The sequence below is a fragment of the Jaculus jaculus genome, chromosome 8 (assembly GCF_020740685.1).
Source record: "Jaculus jaculus isolate mJacJac1 chromosome 8, mJacJac1.mat.Y.cur, whole genome shotgun sequence".
Lineage (NCBI taxonomy): Eukaryota > Metazoa > Chordata > Mammalia > Rodentia > Dipodidae > Jaculus > Jaculus jaculus.
In genome coordinates, this window is record NC_059109.1 from 54,067,351 (window position 1) to 54,087,722 (window position 20,372).

At 50.5% G+C, this 20,372-nt stretch overlaps 1 protein-coding gene across 1 annotated transcript in view; it reads right to left on the reverse strand.

The window, feature by feature from the left end:
• Positions 1–18,461, reverse strand: part of Duox1 (dual oxidase 1) — a 32,446-nt gene extending 13,985 nt beyond the window's left edge. Inside the window, exons 1-19 of the mRNA XM_045157440.1 lie at positions 18,404–18,461; positions 15,916–15,999; positions 15,559–15,723; positions 14,623–14,810; positions 14,327–14,528; positions 14,041–14,207; positions 13,701–13,761; positions 13,479–13,575; positions 11,641–11,731; positions 10,190–10,292; positions 9,756–9,928; positions 7,110–7,285; positions 6,803–6,921; positions 6,151–6,288; positions 5,379–5,492; positions 4,472–4,671; positions 3,673–3,858; positions 631–856; positions 361–454 (exon numbers count right to left, since the gene is read on the reverse strand). Coding sequence (XP_045013375.1) covers positions 361–454; positions 631–856; positions 3,673–3,858; positions 4,472–4,671; positions 5,379–5,492; positions 6,151–6,288; positions 6,803–6,921; positions 7,110–7,285; positions 9,756–9,928; positions 10,190–10,292; positions 11,641–11,731; positions 13,479–13,575; positions 13,701–13,761; positions 14,041–14,207; positions 14,327–14,528; positions 14,623–14,810; positions 15,559–15,723; positions 15,916–15,999; positions 18,404–18,461 — 2,642 coding nt within the window. The remainder of the gene's footprint in view (positions 1–360; positions 455–630; positions 857–3,672; positions 3,859–4,471; positions 4,672–5,378; positions 5,493–6,150; positions 6,289–6,802; positions 6,922–7,109; positions 7,286–9,755; positions 9,929–10,189; positions 10,293–11,640; positions 11,732–13,478; positions 13,576–13,700; positions 13,762–14,040; positions 14,208–14,326; positions 14,529–14,622; positions 14,811–15,558; positions 15,724–15,915; positions 16,000–18,403) is intronic.
• Positions 18,462–20,372: the final 1,911 nt, after the last annotated feature.

The following is a 20,372-nucleotide window of genomic DNA, read 5'->3' on the forward strand; positions in this document are numbered from 1 at the left end:
TAGAGAGCAGAGGTTTAATATCAGGTTCTTCCTCTGTCACTCTCCACCTTATTTTGAGATAAAGTCTGTTACTGAACCTGGAGGCCACCAATTCAGGCAGACAAGCTAGCCAACCAACCCCAGGGGTCTTCCCACCTCAGCCTCCCTGGCGCTCGGACGACAGGCCTGCGCCACCACACTCAGCGCTTCACCTGGCTGCTGGAGATCTGAACTCACTTCCTTATGCTTGAGTGGCAAGGACTTTACTCCCTGAGTCGTCTTCCCTGTCCTGCTTTTGTACTTCCTTTCTTGCTTTGATGGGCCCTCCTGCTGGCTGTCCTTGCCCCAGTTTACTTATTCTGGCTGTCTCAGAGGACCAACCTAAGCATCCTGATGAACTCATCCTTGGAAATGAGTCCGTTCCCATCGAAGTCATACATGCGGAACATGAGACGAGACTTCTCCTCAGGGGAGCCTGTGAGAAGGAAGACTGTTAGGAAAGCTCCGCCCATTTTCCAGAACCAGAACTCCAGCCTGGGCTCTTTCGGGTGTCTCCCACTTGGCCCCAGTGATCTTCATCTCCAACAGATCAGCCACACTCCAGCCACAGTCCCCACCCTCTGTCTGGACAATCATGTTCTCCTCCTTCACCTTTCATGAAGACCACCAGGATGTCCAGGAACTCCCGGAAGGACAGGTAGCCATTGCCATCCTTGTCAGCCAGAGAGAACATGGATTCCACAAACATGTCCTGAGGCTTGAGGCCCAGGGACTCTGCAAACTCAGCCCTGCTCAGCTCACAGGTCAGAGCCTCCTGCACCTTCTGGGATGAGTCCAGGGACAGAGACCCTGCGTCGGCCTGGTTGATGTCCAGCACCTGCACTCAGGCAGTCATGGGGGAGGGAGAAAGGAGAAAGGATTCCTTGACTTGAAGGCTGTTAGAAGCTTGAGGGGCCACCTTCTGAAACTCCTGTTTGCCATAAACACCCCCATGAGCAGCCCAGGCCTGTGGGGTAGGTAGTTCCTGGGGCCATATTTGCACCATAGTCCTGGCCCTCTGCCCTGGAAGATTTGATAAAGGAGTCACACGACCTAAGCTGGGGATCTAGAATTTGAACCAAGAGGTCCCAAGATGTGTTTTTACCCAAGCATAATACGAGGACCACCTTTTCCTCTGTGTGCTCAGAGACATAGGGAAAAGCAAAGCAAGATAGAAAACAGAGGCAGGCTAAGAGAGGAGCAACCTTATTTGCTGATATGCCTTTCTAAGCCAAGTTCAAGTTCTCCCTTTGGCATTCCTGAGACAGTCTGGATACTTTACCTGTATATTGCTATGACTTCTAAAAAGGCCTGAGCTGGGTTTGGGTGAGGGGAATTCCCCTTAGGGGGCCATCTCCATCCTATCATGGGGCCGCCCCAGCAGAAACAGACAGTGAGAGGAGCAGTAGACTACAGTACTTGTTTTTCCTGCTTACCCACAGCTGCTTAGTCAAAGCCTGGTTGTGTTTTCTTAAAACAAACCTTGCAGCTTCAAACAAGGTGCTTTAGTGGGAAGAGCCTGGGACTGGAGGCCAGAGACTTGGGCTCATGCCCCAACTCTGCGCCCGCAAGCTGCATGACCTTGGGCAAGTCTCTTTAGCTGTCTGGAATTCATTTCCACACCTGCCCTACTTATCTCACAGCATTATTGTGAGAAACAACAAGGGAGGTCTTGAAGGAAATGGTTTGCAAGTAGAAAGCACAGGGCAGCTATCCAGGGATTGGCAGCCACCTTCAGGATGCAGCAGCCTTCCCAGAACAAGAGCTTCCCTTCATCCTGATGGATCCTGAGCTGAGTGGAGGTGCCTGGCAAGGAGCCCCCAAGATGAGGGGCCCAAGTTCTTATTCATACTCAATATTCAACCTGTTGAAGGGTTAACTCTGGTTTTAGAGTACATACATGCCCATCAAATTAATTTCCCACATGAATTCCCTCCCCAGCCAACCACTCTTGATCCCGCGCAAGCATTAATGTTTTTTGTCTTTCCATAGGGTACCTCGGCTCACTGCTTTCTTCTGCACAAAACTTTTCCAACTTTGAGTCCTTGCAAAATCACACCTCCATCATGGTTTTTCAATAGCCTGAAAGGTCTTTTCTGAAGTCTTAGTCAGTATATCTCCAGGATCTCTGTGTAGCCCTCATCTTTGACTAGTCTTCTGCAGTCATATTTCACCTTCCCAGTGGAATAATCAGCTTCATAGGTGGGAAAGCCATGCTGTACTTATATTTGCCTCCCTCCCCTGGGCTCTGCACATGCCAGAGGAGCACTCCATCACAGAGCCACTTTCCCAAACAGCTCCTGTGTTTTAGGTTTTGTTTTGTTTTATTGAGACAGGGTCTTTCTGTGTTGCCCAGTCTGGTTTTGAACTCCTGAACCTCCTGCTTCTACCTCTGCATTGCTATGATACAAGTGTGCACCACCATGCCCAGCCCGAGTTATCTTATATGGCCCATGTTGCTCTGCCCCAGTCTGCCTCTCTTTTTGTACTAGATTTAGATGTCAGTCTTGGAATTTTTCTTCCTATCTGATTTCTTCACATCCTTCCAGTAATTTCCAGAAGCCCATAAGGTGGGTATTAATGTCCCAGGGAGGCCCCTGGCAGGTGAACTGTGGCTCTCCCCAGAGCTCAGCTTGCCCTGACTCATTCCTGCACATTGTCTTGCAGGCTTCAGATGGAGTGGGGACACCTCCTTATAGTAAATGGAACAAGGGCTGAGAGACTGTTTTTTTTTTTTTCTCAAGAACACTGGCTTTTCTTCCATTGTGCCTTCAATTGCCTCAAAGCAGGGCAAATCTTGTTACCTCTGTCTCCTTTACTTTGGATCAGATTCCTGCCTACCTGTACATAGACACGTTAATCACCTACAGAACATCTGTCTACAAACTGGTAATACCAGAGTCTAAATTTATCTAACCTATCTCATCCCCCTTCAAGGCTAAAGATACCAAGTAACTAAAGCATTTTATTGACAGATTTTTGCATCCCTCCAGACCTCTGAAAAGCAATTTGCCAATCTCCAGCTATTGCCTTACACTTGCAGTCACCTTGGATTTCAGGAATATCAAATCCTGCAGGCAGGCCATCCTATGATTAGAACCCCCTAAATAGGAGCAATTACCCCATGAGGAGAAGACGAGAACTGAGGCTGCTCTCCTAAGCAAAAGAAATCACCTAATGGTAACCAGATTGTGTCTGTCAGTGCTGACAGTGGTAACAAGCTCTTCAGAGCCACCTTGCAGAGCTTGAGCTGAGGTGTTAATCAAAGAGACCACAGTATTTGCAAGAGTGAGTAACTATGCATGCCTCTTGTCCCCCACCCGTGTTCTTTCCCTCTCTTCCCTGGGAGTTCATGTCAGGACCTTGAAGATGAGATTGAGATGCTTGGTCTGTGTCTTCCCAATATGGCTATGTCCATTAGATCCTTTTCTTGCCTGTCCACCATTACTTTCCCATTTGATCTGTGAGCCAAGTGGCCACACTAATTTATTGGGAAACACCAGGACTCCAGTAACATAAAGTCCGGTGATTTCAGCAAAATTGTAACAGATTTGTCAGCTGAGGATTCAGAACTTCTGACTTCCATGGGAGTCACCCCACGGCCTTATGGAAGTGAAGGTAGCCACCACGGGTGCACGTAAATCGAGTACGCACCTGGGAGAAAAGATGCCTGAAAAAGGTCTCAAGGAGGTGGCTCCGCTGCTCTCGAGTCACAGCTGCCCTCATTAGCTCCTGCTCCCGCAGCTCCCACTCCTGGAAGCTCAGCCCACTTTCCTTCAGAGCCCCCCGAAGATTTTCCACCAGTGCCTGCCGTTCCTCCTCCAGGTTAAACAAGAGTACCTGCGGGCATAAGCAGGACCAAAGACAAACGTTTGTCAGGTCCTGTCCAGGTAGGCGCTTTACACGGAGCAAAGGAGACTAGACAGGACAAAGGCACGGCTCTGCAAAGAGATGCTATCTCTCCCTTTAGAGAATAGAAAACGAGCGTGAAGTAGCTTGCTTACAGAGTTTAGCATTCCAAGGCACTTGCACAGAGCCATTCTTCCCTGGGCTCCATACTAGAGAAGGGCAGGGAAGGCAGGAAGGCCAGAGGGTGGAGAGGACTGTGAGCTGGGTAGTCAGAGTCTGTGATCAACCTCTTATTTAGCACCCATGCAAGTCCCTAAACATTCACAAGAGCCTGAAGTGACAAGATAGGAAGTTTCTTCCAGGAGCTTCTAGCTTGGACCTGTGAGAGCATCTCTAGCAGAGGAGGAGGCCGACAGTGGCTAGTGAGAGCAGGAGAGCATGTATCCAGCAGGCTCAGAACAGGACAAATACATTCAAGTTTATCTCTTCTTCAGGAGCTAGCAGATAGAAACCCTGCCTTCTGGCCTGCGGTTCCTTCCCTACCACCCAACTGCCTCCTTGACTGTATCTGAGGACAAGCAGCCAAGGGCCAGCTTGGCCATACCAGGTCATACTCCTTGGGGATCTTGAGCAGCAGGGTTCTGCACCCACGGTTGCTGGACAGGATGAGGTTGATCTGCTGCGGGGGCCGCAGCTGGATGGTGCGGAGCACAGTGAGCCTGCCATCCACCACCCGGATCTGCCCCGGCTGTAGGTGCACCAGCACAGGCCGGCAAGGCTCCTTGCGGCCTTGCCATTCCAAAGCTGGGGAGGAGGAGATGGGCTGGATCAGCTGGGGCGCACCACAGGGATGGAAGCAAGGCCGCCACAGCTACCTGTACCATTCCTAGAACCCGAGGGGCTTCCCCTCCCCCACAGCCCTGCTGGTCCTCTGGTCCATGAGGAGAATCATAATCACCATCCCCTGAGTACTCACTGCATGCTCAACATAGTGCTTTGCACAAACTATTCCATCTCATCACAAACCTGTGGTGCAGGTGCTATCTATTCTTCTGATTTTACAGATAAGAGAGATTTTACAGTTTAGAGAGACTTTTAAAATATGCCTAAGGTCCAACAGCTAGCCCTGAGTGGTGGGACCAAGACTGCAATCCCAGTCTGAGGCCAAACGTTCATGTATCACTTCTGCTGCCTGTGATTCCAATGTGAGATGCAACACAGCAGCAGTCTTCAGGGATTTGTGAGTCACAGTAACCCTGTGAGATCTAGGCAGGGTCTTATGACTCCTCCACAAGTCTATCACTCCATTCTCTTTATTTTCCATCACTGGAAGGAGCTATGGAGGTTGGAAAACTGAAGGTCCCATTACTGCTGTGGCTTTTCCCGCCTGCCTTGGGGCTTGTCTGCAGCCCTACAAAACAATCCTTTTGCTTAAGCCTCTGTGCTGAAGGTGGGGCCACAGTCCTGAGCCACGTCCTTTCCATCACCACCCTCGCTAGCCCCATGCCTACCTTCCATGCCCCCGACAAGCTTTTCAGACATGATGCTCTGGCGATTCTGGCCCTGGAGCCTCTTAAAATTCCTCCTCCGAAGACGTGCAACAATCCAGGCACTGAGAAGGCTGACTGAGGGGAGGAGAACAAAGGACACTCAGGGGAAGGGAAGGTGGAAGGAGATAGAAGTGGCTCCCTTCCCACCTCTTTTCCTTAGCAAGAGCCCCTGTTCTCCATACCCCCTAAGCCTCCTGCTGTCCAACTGTTTCAAGCTGGGAAGCTCCATGGGAGAAGCTGCTTTGCATGCCCATGGGGAGCTCTGGGTGATATCTAAGATTATCAGTCCAGCCACCCCTGCTTCTACTACTCAGGCCCCTTCCCAGCCAGGGACTACGTACAGAGTCCTCAAGCTATAGGCTAGATTCATCCGACCAGGCTGTTGGTTCACTGGCACACAGCCTTACCAAAGGCTACATCCCAGGCCCTTGTCCTAGCCCTGCTTCTCAAGTGAGGACTTGTCTAGGCCCAGACTCCAGCAAACAGCACAGATTGGGTCCTCTCCCAGGCTTCTGACCTAGCTGGGCTCTGGCACGATCCCAGGAGACCATGGAGACAAACCTCCTTGGAGCTCACTTATCTGCAGCCAGACATCTCTCCTGTCCCTTTCCCTCATGTTTTCCTCATTGAGCGACAGTATTCTGTCGTGTGGGATGTTATACATGAAACCACTCCAACCCACCCCAGGGCTTACACCTTTCAACAGTCCCACCCTGCCTACCCAACACCGTACCTAGGGGGAAGCAGCACAGTGTCCCAATGGTGAGCCCAAAACCAAATCCACTGCCCTCAAAATAGTCCCGAATGAAGAAGGGTACACAGGCTGGCAGGCCCTCGGTGGTGAGCTGACTTGGTTGTGGACAGGGGTCTCCTGGGGAGGCAGAAGAAGTTAGAGCCCTGAGTGATGGGCCACGGGCTCTGACACAAGACACTGAGGAGGGTGGTGGCGGGAGCAGGAGCACTCTGCCGTTGTAGGAAGACTATGGCATTTGCCTGCTTAGGCCAAAAATGAAGCCCAGCCTCCCTCTCTCCTGCATGCTTGTCACACACACACACACACACACACACACACACACACACACACACACACGTTTCCCTCGTCATGGCTGTGGAGTGGGGCATTTTCACTTTACTTAGCCCTCCTAATGCCACAACTGGCTCCTACCCTATCCCAGCTGAATGTGGGACTCATCAACACCAGGCACCTCCTCGACTTGTACAGAGAGGAAGCTAATGTGGCAGCCCTGGTACCCCAAACCAAAATTTCCAAGGGCACCAGAGCTCACTTCCACACTTGCAGCAGCTGTCTGTCCACACCATACCCACAGCTGAGGAGAGACAAGGCTCTGGGCCCTCACCTCTCCAGTCACTCCTTGGTCACTTACCTGTAAGCCAGAAAAAGACATTGGGCTGAAGGGCACTGGGGTCCACATTGGTGACGGCCACTAGAACATCCCTTAGGGAAGTATTTCTGATCTCTGCAATCTCTTCCTTAGAGAACAGTCTGGAAAATAGGAAAGGTGGGGACTGTCATGGTTGAGAACAGATGCAGACCCTCAGAGCCAGGGGACACATGGGGAAAGAGAACCAGATGGTCTGGAATCAAGTCCTGTGGAGACTTTCTAGAATCAAGCAGATGGTCTTTAGCACAGGCCAGGTTGAAGTCTGAGATAGTTCCCATAAAGGCCTTACCCATTTCTGGTGTTCTCAAACCAGTAGCGGTCTCCATCCCGCAACCGCACGAACTGGTCAAGAACAATGGTGCTGAATAGGGGTCCAGGGTCCCCATGGCTCTCTAGGAGCCCTCCTGGGAGCAGCTCTAGCAGGGACAGGTCCTGGTTATACAGGGAAGCTGTAACCTCAAGCACCTGAAAATGGAAGATGAATGAGTGGCCCCAGCACCCAGCCTTGGGTGATGAGGTGGCTCCTGGGATCAGCTCCAGGGACAGTAATAATAAGTGACAGTAATAATTAACTCATTCCTGGAGAGTGCTTATTATGCCCCAGGCACTGTCCTGAGTGTCCTGAGTTTACATAAATTAACACATTATAGGAACCTTCCCACAGACTCAACTGCCTGTTTTATGAAGTCTGATTAACCAATAGACAGTCCCCAACATAATCTGGTCTGACAAAGTATGGCAGCTGAAGGGCAAGCTCAGAACATGAAAAAGTTGCATGACATGATGTGTTATAAAAGCCTCAGAACTAAAAAATAAAGTTAAAAAATTAAATTGCTAGCCATCAGTTCAAAGTCACGCTGGGTTACAGCTTGAGACTCTATCTAAAAGCACTTGCCTATGAAGCCTAAGGACCCCTGTTCGAGGCTCAATTCCCCAGGACCCACGTTAGCCAGTTGCACAAGGGGGCACATGCATCTGGAGTTTGTTTACAGTGGCTGGAAGCCCTGGCATGCCCATGCTCTCTCTCTCTCTCTCTCCTCTCTGTTGCTCTCAAATTAATAAATAATAATAAACAAAATAATTTAAAAAAATTTTAAGAGGCTTGGAAGCTGGCTTAGCAGTTAAAGGAACTTGCTTGCAAAGCCTATCGGCTTGGGTTCAATTCCCAAGCTACCCACACAAGATTGACAAGATGTCCTGGCATACCCCCCCCCAACATACACATACAAATGTGTGCTTGAAAATAAATAAGTAGTTTTTTTTTTCTTTAATTGAAAGCCAGGCATGTTAGCTCACACCTTGAATCCGAGGATTTGAGAGGCAGAGGTAGGAGGATTGCTGTGAGTTTGAGACCAGCCTGAGACTACACAGTGAATTCCAGGTCAGTCTAAGCTCAAGAGAGGCCTGACCTCAAAAACTGGTCCTCCCCCGCAAAGAAATTGAGGGGCTGGAGAGATTGTTCAGCAATTAAGGCCTACTTAAAGCCTAGTGATGTGGGCTCAATTCCTCGACACCCACGTAAAGCCAGATGCACAAAGTGGTGCGTGCACCTGGAGTTCATTTGCAGGGGCTGGAGGCCCTTGCATACCCATTCTCTTTGTATCCTCTCTCTCTCCTTGCAAATAAATAAATTGAGCCAAGCATGGTGGTGCATGCCATTAATGCCAACACTTGGGAGGCAGAGGTAGAAGGATTGCTGTGGGCTCAAGGCCACCCTGGTACTACAGAGTGAATTCCAGGTCTGCCTGGGGCACAGTGAGGCCTACCTTGAAAAGTTTAAAAAAAATTTTTTTGAAATCCTAATTACCCTTGCTGTGTGCCTGCCTGTGTGTTTGGAAACATGGCCTTACTATGTAGCCCAGGATAGCCTTGAACTTGTGATCTTCCTGTCACAACCTCCTGAGGGCTAGGATTACAGATATGTGCCACCACACCCAGCACCAGTATTTTCTACCCATTCTTTACTTTTGTTCATGGTCTGACCAGCTCCGTTCCAGTGAAGCTCAGGTGAAACCAATGACTTGCTGTTACAGACTTACATGGTGATTGAGCCATGGGGGAGTGGGTTCTTGAAATAGGGTCTCATGTAACCCAGGCTTGCTATGTAGCTGAGGCTGGCCTTGAACTCCTGATCTCCCGCTTCTGCCTCCCAAGTGTTAAGGTTATAGCCAATGTGCCATTGCCCAGCATATCACTTCTAAGTCTTTCAATCTCTACTTCCCAAAACACTACAAGATATTAACTGAAAAAATGCAATAAACTATGCTCACACTACTATGCCAAGATGTTCATGCCAAAATGGCAAGGAAACCAAATCCTGTTGACTAGCAAGCAATGCCATTTGCCCAGATGATTGCTTAGGGTGAAAAGGTGACCGGAATATTAATGGATAAAAGTACAACTTGTCCCTAAATCAAGAACCCCACTATACCCACTTAGGGGACATTGTGAAGAGTAAAAGAAATAACATAAGTGCCTGGTGTGTGACAGATGCCCAGAAAGGTTTTCTGAATCTGGGCCTTCAGAATCAAAAGTCAAGTCCAAGTCCTGTTGGACTGGTAATCTCAACTGTGGGGTGTGAGATTTAGAAAAGTAACCTCGGGATAGAGAGATGGTTTAGTGCTTAAGGCACATGCCTGCAAAGCCAAAGTGCCCAGGTTTGATTCCCCAAGACCCACATAAGCCAGAAGCACAAGGTGGCACATGCATCTGGAGTTCATTTGTAGTGGCTAGAGGCCCTGGTGCACCCATTCTCTCACTCCCTCTCTCTCTCTTTCTTTTTCTCTCTCATAAATAAAGGAAGGAAGGAAGGAGGGAAGGGAGGGAAAAGTAAAGTAACCTCACCAGGTGCTAGTCTCTGGTACCATTTCCCTTGTTTGAGAAAGCTTTGCCCAGGCCCTCCCACCCCACCCTCTGAGTCCTGAGCCTTGCTCACAGTGTGATTGCTCCGGGAGAGTACCGGGTTGATGTCCTCCCACTGGGTAATGGGAGGCAGGCCCAGTGCTGCCCTGGCCTTGGTGTAAGAAGGCAGGCCCAGATCCCGGCCCCGCTGCAGGCAGCTGGCCACATAGTCTGTACGGGAAAACTTCAGTGGTCCAGGCCAGAAATCTGAGAATGAAAGACCACAGAGTTGAAGGGAGTTGAGAGTCGCCAATGCAGCCTCTAGCTCACAATACTCCAACCAATCCCAAGGACACTGGGACCATGCAGAGGGAGCCATGGTTAGCAGGTCTCTCAGCAGGGGATGAGTGCAGCTCTTTGCCGTGAGAGTGCTCCCTGTCTGGCTCGGCAGGTCCCTTTGAGCCTCCTCCCCCAACCAGAAGTTCACAGCTACCGGCAGTCCTGAGGCCAAGAAAGCCTCAGGTTTACCTTGCACATCCTCAACCACCATATGGTCCTCTCTCTCTGCAATCTGGGAGGCCATGCCCAGCAGCAGTGAATCCACATCTTTGGCACTTTGTAGACTTGGATGCTTTGAGAGTGGAGAGGAGGAGAGGAACAAAGTTAATGTGGCAGAAGCCAGGCCAAATGAGCCAACAGCTGCAATAGTGGCACATCTGTCATGGTGGAAACCAACTGCCCTCCAATTGGACTGGAGGCCTGCTCCATGGGAGGGAATACATCCCTGATACTGAAAACTTAAAACAGGGGTATTCATGAGCCCTAGGGATGTAACATCTGCTGATGTCTGGATAAATGTATATACTATGCTTATCAAATTGCCCAGTAAGCACTTCTCTTAATATTTATACCCTTATATTAAACACTACTCTCACTTTGGGTAGAGAATCTTCTCTTTTCAGATGGCAGTAACCTTGGGACAACTCAGAAGGTATCATAGTGCTGGAAAGAAGAGACTGGAGTACTGAGTAACATCTCAATCACACCTTCCAAGGCTCAGGGTCTAATGCGGAAGAGGTGGCAAAAAGAATGTAAGAGCCAGAGGAAGGGTAGGACACCTTACAATGTGCTCCCTCCAGACATAAAATGGCCTGGATATCCATGACCTCATAGTGCTTGACACTACCTACACAAGACCATCATAAGAGGAGGAAAAGATCATGACATCAAAATAAAAGAGAGACTGATTGAGAAGGGGAGGGGATATGATAGAGAATGGAATTTCAAAGGGGAAAGGGGGGGGTAGGGAGGGTATTACCATGGGATATTTTTTATAACCATGGAAAATGTTAATAAAAATTGAGGGAAAAAAGTTAACGTGGCAGAGTTGGCACCCAGGGTCCCTCTGCCATATCTTCCACGTCCTTGGGTTAACTCAGTCCTCTTCGGTTTCATCTCAGTGGAACAATCCTCAGTTGCAGGTTAATTCCTCTTTCCCCCAAAGCCCATGCTGTTGGGGCACAAGAGACCTTAAAACCTTTCCTAAGGAGACTTGGCAATAAGGTTGGCAAAGACACTAAAACATCTAGATTTTCATTCTTGCTCTGGTTGTGTGACTTTGGAAAAGTCATAGAACTTCTCTGAACTCAGTGTCCTCTTAACTGAAAAAGAGACTCAAGCTAAGGGTATAGCTCAGTGGCACTAGAAGGGTTTGGTATGGCTGGGGTGCTCCCAAGGTTTCCAGAGACCCACTGTTGTCAATGGGGAGGAGAAACCTGGGAGAGCACTGACAGTGGAACTACATGTGAGTAGTCAGTACCTCACCCTAAACTCCCAGGTCCCCAGGCTGTCCCCTTTACCCTAGCCCATTCCAGCTGCCTATCTCAGCCTGGCTGTCCGCCTTCCTTACACACTTTCAGACACAATATACACCCCCCCCCACACACACACTAATACCCAAATGTGTCCCTAACCCTGACCTCTCGGCTCCAGTAACTGTTGCAAACCCGGAGAGCTTTGGAAAAACTTGAGTTCCGATTGACGATCTGCTGGAAGTGGCAGCTGGCATTCCTAAAATGCAAGAAGCCAGGGAATAGCAACTGAGATCACACACAGAGTTCTGATGTCAGGCATCAGCTCTAATCTCCAAGACTGTAGTGAGAAGCGCCAGGCCACGGGCTCCCTTAGGAGGTGTCTAACCTTGGTAGGTCCTGAACGATATGACTTTTGTGAGGTCCCTACCCTATATTTGGCTAAATATCTAAAAATGACATAGAATATTCTGTCTGCATCCCCTTTCCATGTATGCAAGCGTGCTCGTGTGTATGTATGTGTGTGTGTGTGTGTACACATAGTGGTCCTTTTGTATCCTCTGGAGATTGATTCTAAGATATTTATACATATCAAGTCTACTGACACTCAAGTACTTATTGTAAAATGGCATCAGATTTACCTATAATCTATGCACATCAGCCCATATAGTTTAAATCATCTCTAGAGTCTTAAAATAATTGATACAAAGTAAATACTATGCAAATAGTCATTAGACTTTATTATTTAATAATGGCTCTAAAAAGTTTATATTTTCACTACCAAAGCAACTTTTTTTGCAATTATTTTTAGTCTGACGTTGGTTAAGTAGATAGGAATCTGCCAATATGGAGGACTTACTATATATATCCTATAGACATATATTATATATATATATATATACTTTTACACACACACACACACACACACACACACACACACTTTTTTCCTTGAAACAAGGTTTCATGTAGCCCTGGCTGGTCTTGAACTCCTGATCCTTGTCCTTACCTCCTTTGCGCTGAGATTACAGGCCTACCCTAAAACTCTTCAGTACTTTTTATTTATTTTATTTTTTAGATGAGGTCTTTCTATTTTTCCCTAGGCTGGCTTCTTGAGATAAAGTGATTATCTCAGTCTTTCAAGTGGTAGGACTGGACTACAGACATGAGCCACTGCAATATATATACATATATGCATATAAACATATGTTACATAGGCATATATGTACATCTATGATATATATAATATTTAAAAATACACACACATACGTATATATGGTTTTTACAGCAGGGTTTTGCTCTAGTCTAAGCTGATCTGGAACTCTCTCTATAATCCAGGCTGGCCTCAAACTCATGTTGCTCCTCCCTCAGCCTCCTGAGTGCTGGGATTAAAGGTGTATACTACCATGCCCAGCTAGAACAACTAAAAAAATTAAAGGTCTTAAATATTTTTCTTTTAGCTATGCAAGTGGTTCATGTCTATCTGTAACCCAGCCATTCAGGAGGCAGAGACAGGAGAATCTTTGAGAGTTCCAGGCTTAGCCAGGGTTACAAATCACTGCCTCTGAGGCCAGTAAACCAGCTCACCACACACATAATTGTGGGTTGCAGGAGAGTATCACCATACCTAGTACAATCATCTATTTTAAAAATTATTTTTGGATTAGAGAGATGGCTCAGCAATTAAAGGTTCGGGCTTACAAAGCCTGTCCATTAGCATTCGATTCCCCAGTACCCATGTAAAGCCAGAAGCACAAAACATGCACCTGGAATTGGTTTGTAGTGGTAAGAGGCCCTGACACACCCATAATATTCTCTCTCACTATCGCTCCATTTCTCAAATAAATAAGTAAAACATTTTTAATATTTTCCTTCCCCTCTATTTTCACCGTTTTCTGAAGGAACCAGGACCTTTAAGCCGATATAATCCTGTCCTGGGGCTGCTGAGGGCAGATTTGTCTCAGTGGACAATCTCCTACGACATAAAATACTTGAGCCCCGTCTCTCACCTCATGTAGACGCCAGGTGGCACCATGGTGGAGAAGAACTGCTCCGAGGCCACCACGAACTCTGGGGAGATGCTAGGGTCCAGAAACGGACGGTATCCTGAGGTCAGAGGGGAAGAGGACACTGGCATGTAACCCCCCCCCCACACACACACACACTAGCCCTGCCCTAAAGACGAACGACCACGTCCCCCAAGCGCTCCCCCGTGCGCCCCAGCCTCTCACCTGCATAATCTGGGGGTGACTTCTGCAGGAAGCTGGGCAGCCATTCATACAGAGCGATGTTCTGGGGGTCAGAGGGCGGGAGGACCACCTTGAGCCTGGCTGCTTGCGGAGGGGCCTGAGCTCAAGGAGGGCTTAGGGATGTGGACGCGAGGCCCGGGCGAAGGAGAGCACTGGGGGCCCCCGTCCCCCCAAGGACGGACCCCGAGTTCGCCAGGGGCGAGCTAGTGGAGCAAGGCCGCCCGCTGCCTGCCTGCCTCCCCACGAGCGGGGCCGGGGCCGTCCTAGACGCCCCTGGGCGGGAGCGCCCTCGTGCACCGGGCGCTGGGGGTGGGGGTCCGACCTGGTAGGTGGCGACGACCCTCTTGCGGGCGTGCTGGAACAGCTCCTCGTCGCCCCAGCGCGGGTGCTCCCGGGCCAGCCTGCGCGCGCACAGGTTGTGGAAGCGGAACCAGAGCAGGCCCAGCGCCTGCAGGAAGGGCTCCCGGTTCCCGCGCGGGGCCCCGAAGGCTGCGCGGGCGGGAGCCGGGCGGCGGGTGAGCGGGCGGCCCGGCAGAGTTGCAGGGGCACCGCAGACTCCATCTCCCAGAGCCGCCCGGTCAACCCGAGGGCCCCTCCTTTGCACTCACCGTACAGCCCCCCGGGCCCGGCCTGCCCGGTGGCGGGGTCCGGCGCGCTCCACATGAGCCGGGGGTCCTGCGAGTCCCGCGGGAAGGCGGGGTCGCGCCCGGCCGCCAGCCGGCCCCCCGAGAAGCTCCGCAGCGCGTCGCTCCAGGAGTGCGAGGAGCCGTAGATGGCGCTGCCGTCCAGCCAGCCGGTCACCTGGTTGGTCTGCGAGGACGCGGACGAGGACGGCAGCGGGTCACCGAGCCCCGGCGGGCGCCGCTCCGGACCCGCTCCCGCCCCGCCGCCAGCCCGGCCTCACCAGGTCCCGGGGGTTGCTGGGGCTCTGTCCGGTCTTGGGGTCCCAGCGGCTCCTCTGGAAGGGGAGCACCACGTCGCCGCGCTGCTCGGGGTCGAACACGGGGTCTCCGCGCGGAATGTGGATATTGAGGAACTCGGCGGGGCAGCCTGGTGTCTCCACGCTCACCAGGTCCGAGAGCACGTGGTAGCCTGTCCACAGTGCAGGAGGGGTTCTGGGCCAGCTGAGGACTAGTCTCTTCCCTGCCCGCCCCCCCCCCCCCCAGCGTGCTGTCGTCCTTCCCTCGAAGCTTCGGAAGAGTCACCCCATTATGGGCAAGTCCAAACCTTGACATTTCAATAGCGTCTCTCCTGGCCTGTCTGTGCTCACACCTGCTCTAAGATGTTGTCATTGTCAGTTTGGTATTCTCCCTGGCAACTGGCAGAAGCTCACTGAGGGTACATCGCCAAAAGGGGTTGTGAGCACCAGCTCCAACACGCAGCTGGGAGCCTCCCTGGAGGCCTGCAGCCAAGCAGGAAGTCACACAGGAGCCAGCATGGCCCCCCTCCATGGCCATCAGGAGCCAGCACCCCCATTTGACCTCTGCTACAATCAGTCTGTTTTAGGAGCAAGTGCAACAGCAAGGAGACCATCTCAGCTTTTATCCCAAACCCGCGCCAAAATGAAGGGGTGCCCTTGTCCCTTCTCCACTCTTCCTCTTCCACGGTGGGGCACATCTGTGCTTCTGCCAATTGGACTTCCCCTGAGCATGGGCACTCCCCCCTCCTCTGCTTCCACCCCATCCTACTCCTCGACCTGCTCCATCTCTTGCCCCAATCTTTGCTCCCTCCCAAATCTGACCCTCCATCACTTCTCTCTTCGTCTCCCCCGACCCCTCCTGAGACACAGAGATGTCCATCCGTTCCCACTGGCTGCCCTCTAGGAGGCTGAGGTCCTCACCAAAGAAGACACCCAGTACTGTGCGGTTTCGAAGAGAAGACTGCCCTGCGGGCCCTCTCATGGCCATGTTGCTAAGGACTCGGGGACTAGGCAGGTGAGGTTCTCCCAAGGGCTGGTACACACCATCGGCATAGCTGGCTGGGACCAGGCGCTGTAGACGGGAGCCTGGTATAGGAGAAGTAAGGGTATCAATGACTCCTCAGGGAGCATTCTTGACCTCTTCTCCCTCACACTTCCCCCATACCTTGGATCCTAAACCTTAGAAATGGGTGGATGGCATTTTGTGATCCTCACTAGCCCTCAATCCTCACTGATGGGTACCATCCTAGCCCTTGGACTCACCTGGCCTTCACCTACCTTTGCTGCCCCATCTGTGTTCCATGAGGTTGTTGTACCACCCATCAAATCGCTGCACCTCCCAAGAAATGGAGTCCTGAGCTCCTGTGTGACAAAGGAGGGAAGGGGGAAGCTAGGCAAGTCAGTGCAGGCCAACAGGAAACAGGTCCTGTGAGCCTGGCAGGCACTTGGAACAGCAGAAGATGGACCCCAGCACAGCTGTGGCAGATACAGCCCAGAGGGAGAAATAAGGCCAAAGTATTTCCCAATCTCAAGTCCACTTTTTAGGCCATCCAGCGGGGAAGTCACTGCCATTAAAGTAGTGAGCACCATACAGTGCCTGGGCGCAAACGGCCTTGCCGGACGAGGAGGCTGGAAGAGAGCAGTGTCCTTTGGAAGGGTATGCAGGAGCTTGGACTACCCTAGGAGACACAGCAGGACAAAAACCTTTCCTAATCCCTGTATACCACACAGATCAAGAGCCAGCCACACCTCATACCTGGGAAGAACAAGTCATTATGTACCCATCTCAGGGCAGAGGCAGTGTGAAGAGGGGCTTGGCACTGTCTGGTTGAGCAGAGCCCAGGGCAGGGGTGTGGTACTGCCACTCTGGTCTTTTTTTCAGGTTCTTGGGTGTGACCAAGAATTGGTCATGTACATCACCTTGCCCCTTCCCCCTTTGGGACATCTTCTTCCCTCCTTACAATTCTTGTTCTTGATGCTATTGGAAGACACCACAGTTGAGAAGGAAACATTCCGCTGTTGGGGAAAGAGCTAAGGAAGTGGACAGAGGGAGAGGGGTCCAGAATCAGGGGTGCAGTAGGGATCTTCCTGGTCAGCAGGTCAGATGGCCAGCCGGATGTTTTTCCCCAAACTACAAGACTTCCTTTCTGCTCACCTCAGAAAACAGAGAAGCCTCTATGACCAAGAAGGAAATCCATTTCTCTGATTTCGTTGAAACAAGGGCAGGATTTCCAAGATCTCTTTCTGTCTGTGTACGTGTGTGCACACACATGGGGGGGGGGGAGGCGGTCAAGAAAGAAGAAAAACTAAAGTCCTGATATTTGAGCAAGGAATGTGTTAAGCGACCTTGGATTTGGGGCTGGGCTAGGCACTAGGACAGCCACATGCATGTGATCTTTAAAGTAAGGTGAACTGGTGGCAGATCAAGGAAGAAGCCTTTTGAGAGAGTACATCTTTGAATAAGAGGCAAGAGCTAAGAAGAAATGGAAACTTCATGGCCAAAGAAAGGCAGAAGCTGGGAGGAACTACTCAGAGATGAGTAGCTGTGGCAAGGGAGAACTGTAGGCACCATGTCCTTATCTTGTCTCTATCAGCCAGGACAGGTCATTGCACCGGTTTTCTGTCTCCTGTCTTTCCATCTCCTATCTTAGAGATCAGATACTTGATTTTTTTTTTTTTTTTGAAACAGGGTCTCAAATAGTCCAAGCTGAGCTTCAAGCAATTATATACTCAAAGATCGCTCTGAACTCCGCCTCTCAAATCATGGAATAACAGGCAATGTGCCACTGTGGTCTGCTAAAGACTTACCCTTTGTGTGTTTTTGTGTTTTTTCAAGTTTTAGCCCAGGTTGATGTGGAAATTGCGCTACAGTCCCAGGCTGGCCTCAAATTCATGATTCTCCTACATCTTCCTCCCATGTACTGGGACTAAAGGTATGTGCCAGCACACTGGGCAAGACTTACTCTTTTGAACCTACCTTGTAGCACCAGAGACCCAGACTTCAAGAGTACCCTCAGGTTCCAATAAGAGACTTCCAAAGCTGAAACTCTTATGGATCATCTTGCTTGGAGTTTTGGTCTTTTAATTTTTTTTTTGTATTTTCCTCCAGTACTAGGGATCAACCCAGAGTCTCATACATGCTAGACAAATACTTTACTATACCCTTAACCCAAAATCATATGATTCTAAAAAAGTGGTGACTCCTCTTCAGCTTTGGGTCCAATTTGATGCCAAGATGCTTTATTATATTGGGTGGCTAATCAATCTTTCCCATTTCAAGCCAGGAGCACTTGCTTTATGAAAAAGGAGAAGGCTGGGGAGATGGCTTAGCGGTTAAGTGCTTGCCTGTGAAGCCTAAGCACCCCGGTTCGAGGCTTGGTTCCCCAGGACCCACGTTAGCCAGATGCACAAGGGGGCGCAGGCGTCTGGAGTTCGTTTGCAGTGGTTGGAGGCCCTGGTGCGCCCATTCTCTCTCTCTATGTCTCTCTGCCCCTTTCTCTCTCTGTCTGTTGCTCTCAAATAAATAAAAACCAAAAATTAAAAAAAGAAAAAAAGAAAAAGGAGAAGAGACAGAGGCCAGAGAAAGAGTCCCCATAACAGGAGAGATCATTTTCAATCCATTATTAGTCCATTTATTCGATAGCTAAAAAGTGAGCACCCACCATGCGTGGGGCACTGGGTCTGCTAGGGATTAGGATGATCTGACATGTCTCTGAGGATACAAGAGGATGCTCACTCCTCTGCTGCTCCTCGAATCTGTACTCACCTACAGGGCTCCGCGGACCAGCCAGGAAGATCCAGGCCAGAGCCAGGTGGAAGCCCATGGTGAAATGACAGCGGGTATTCGGGTGTTAGAATATCCCCAAATGGAGACCCTAGAAAAATAGGGGACAAAAGAATAAGCCACAGTGTTCAAGAGAATAAGGTTAAGGTCTCTCAGGTCCCTGAGAATCAAGGTAGGAGGGGCCCATCAGAATGAGTAGCAAAAAGCAAGAGACTCATTCTCTCCCAAGAGTGCATTCAACAAACCATTATCTCTTCACTGTATAAAGAGAGAATGGACTGGCACCCTGGAGAATTAGTGATAACAAAGCAACCCTGCCTTCATGGACCTTAGCTTTGGAAAAGTTGGAAACCCTTGCTTTGGCCCAGGTGCCCACAGGATATGTTGGTCAGAGCCCAGTATGGGAGCTGGGACACTAGGCTAAGTAAGGTATTGGTGCTGTGGCAAGCCAGTTATCTGATGGGATCTTTGTTTCCCTCTTCCACGCATGGGAGTAAATATGCCTTTGTCATAAAGCAAGGACTCCTAAGTGGCATGAGGCCACTGGAGAGATCCTAAAGGCAACCTGGAGATTGGGGGTGGGGTGAGGAAAGTACATGCTCAGGGTTTCTGAATAGGGAATCTAGTCAGAGGAGAGACCACACTCCCCATCTTCTAAACAGGTGAAGAAAAAAAAGAAATCTTGGGCTGGAGAGATGGCTTAGCGGTTAAGCGCTTGCCTGTGAAGCCTAAGGACCCCGGTTCGAGGCTCGGTTCCCCAGGTCCCACGTTAGCCAGATGCACTAGGGGGCGCACGCATCTGGAGTTCGTTTGCAGAGGCTGGAAGCCCTGGCGCGCCCATTCTCTCTCTCTCCCTCTACCTGTCTTTCTCTCTGTGTCTGTCACTCTCAAATAAATAAATAAATAAAATTAAAAAAAAAAAAAAGAAATCTTAAGTCCTGCCACCACCATTCCATCCTTCCTAGACAGTCTTCCAGAAGCTGGCCTTTGATCCTGTGTGGAGGGCCAGGCTCTGGATAGTTGAAGCTGGAAGGCTGAATATGCTGAAGTGGCCATAGTGGTCCTTCCTTAATTAAAACTACCCTGCCCTTCCTATCATGTCTTCAGGATCTGGTCTCAAACATGAATGTGCCACTGCACCTCTAAGGACATGCAGCGGGGCTTTCAAGCCAGGCTGCGAGGACAACTTGAAGCGTGGACATGCTTATTAGCTTCTCCTTGTGAGTTGGCAGCCCTTGACGATTTACACAGGCACATGGGTGTGGTAACTCCCCAACAACCTGGAAATTAAGGCACAATCCCAGAACCAGGCAGCGAAGCCCCAGGCAGTGGCAGAATCTGGGAGAAAGCAAGAGTACCGGCCTGCCTGGTTTCTGGCCCTAAGTAGCCACTTTTTCAGCCTGAAGGTCTAGAATGGTGAACCTGGTGGCCTTACTTGGGGTGGGAGGAAGATGAGATTCTAACCTGGTCCCAAGAGGCAGGGGTGTGAAAGCCTGGACCCTCAAAACCAACATTCCCTCTCTGGCAAGACATGCTGGTGCCAGGAAATCCTCTAGGCCCAAGCAAACTAGGTCACACAACATTCCCAGGTCCCCAAGATCCTGTTCTCCCCCAAAACTTTGGTGCGGCAAAAGGCAGGCCCTAACAGGGCTCTCTAGCCTTAGGATAAGATTGAAGGCACAAGGGGCTAGAATACCTCTCCCATCACAGAAAATGAGCTCGATCCCCCTCCTTACCGTCGTCCTGGCCTCGGAACTCCCCTCTCCCTGGAGCGCGCACAGCCGTGGGCCAGGAGAAGCCCTCGTGGACCTGACCTTGGCCTCGTGGTCGCCACAGCCGAGGATCGTGGACCGGCTCCGGCGTCTCCCGGGCCTGCCTGCGCTGCAGGCTCGGGTCTGGCGGCGTCTCCGGCGCGGGGCGGGCGGGCGGGGCCGGGGGTGAAGAGGGCCGG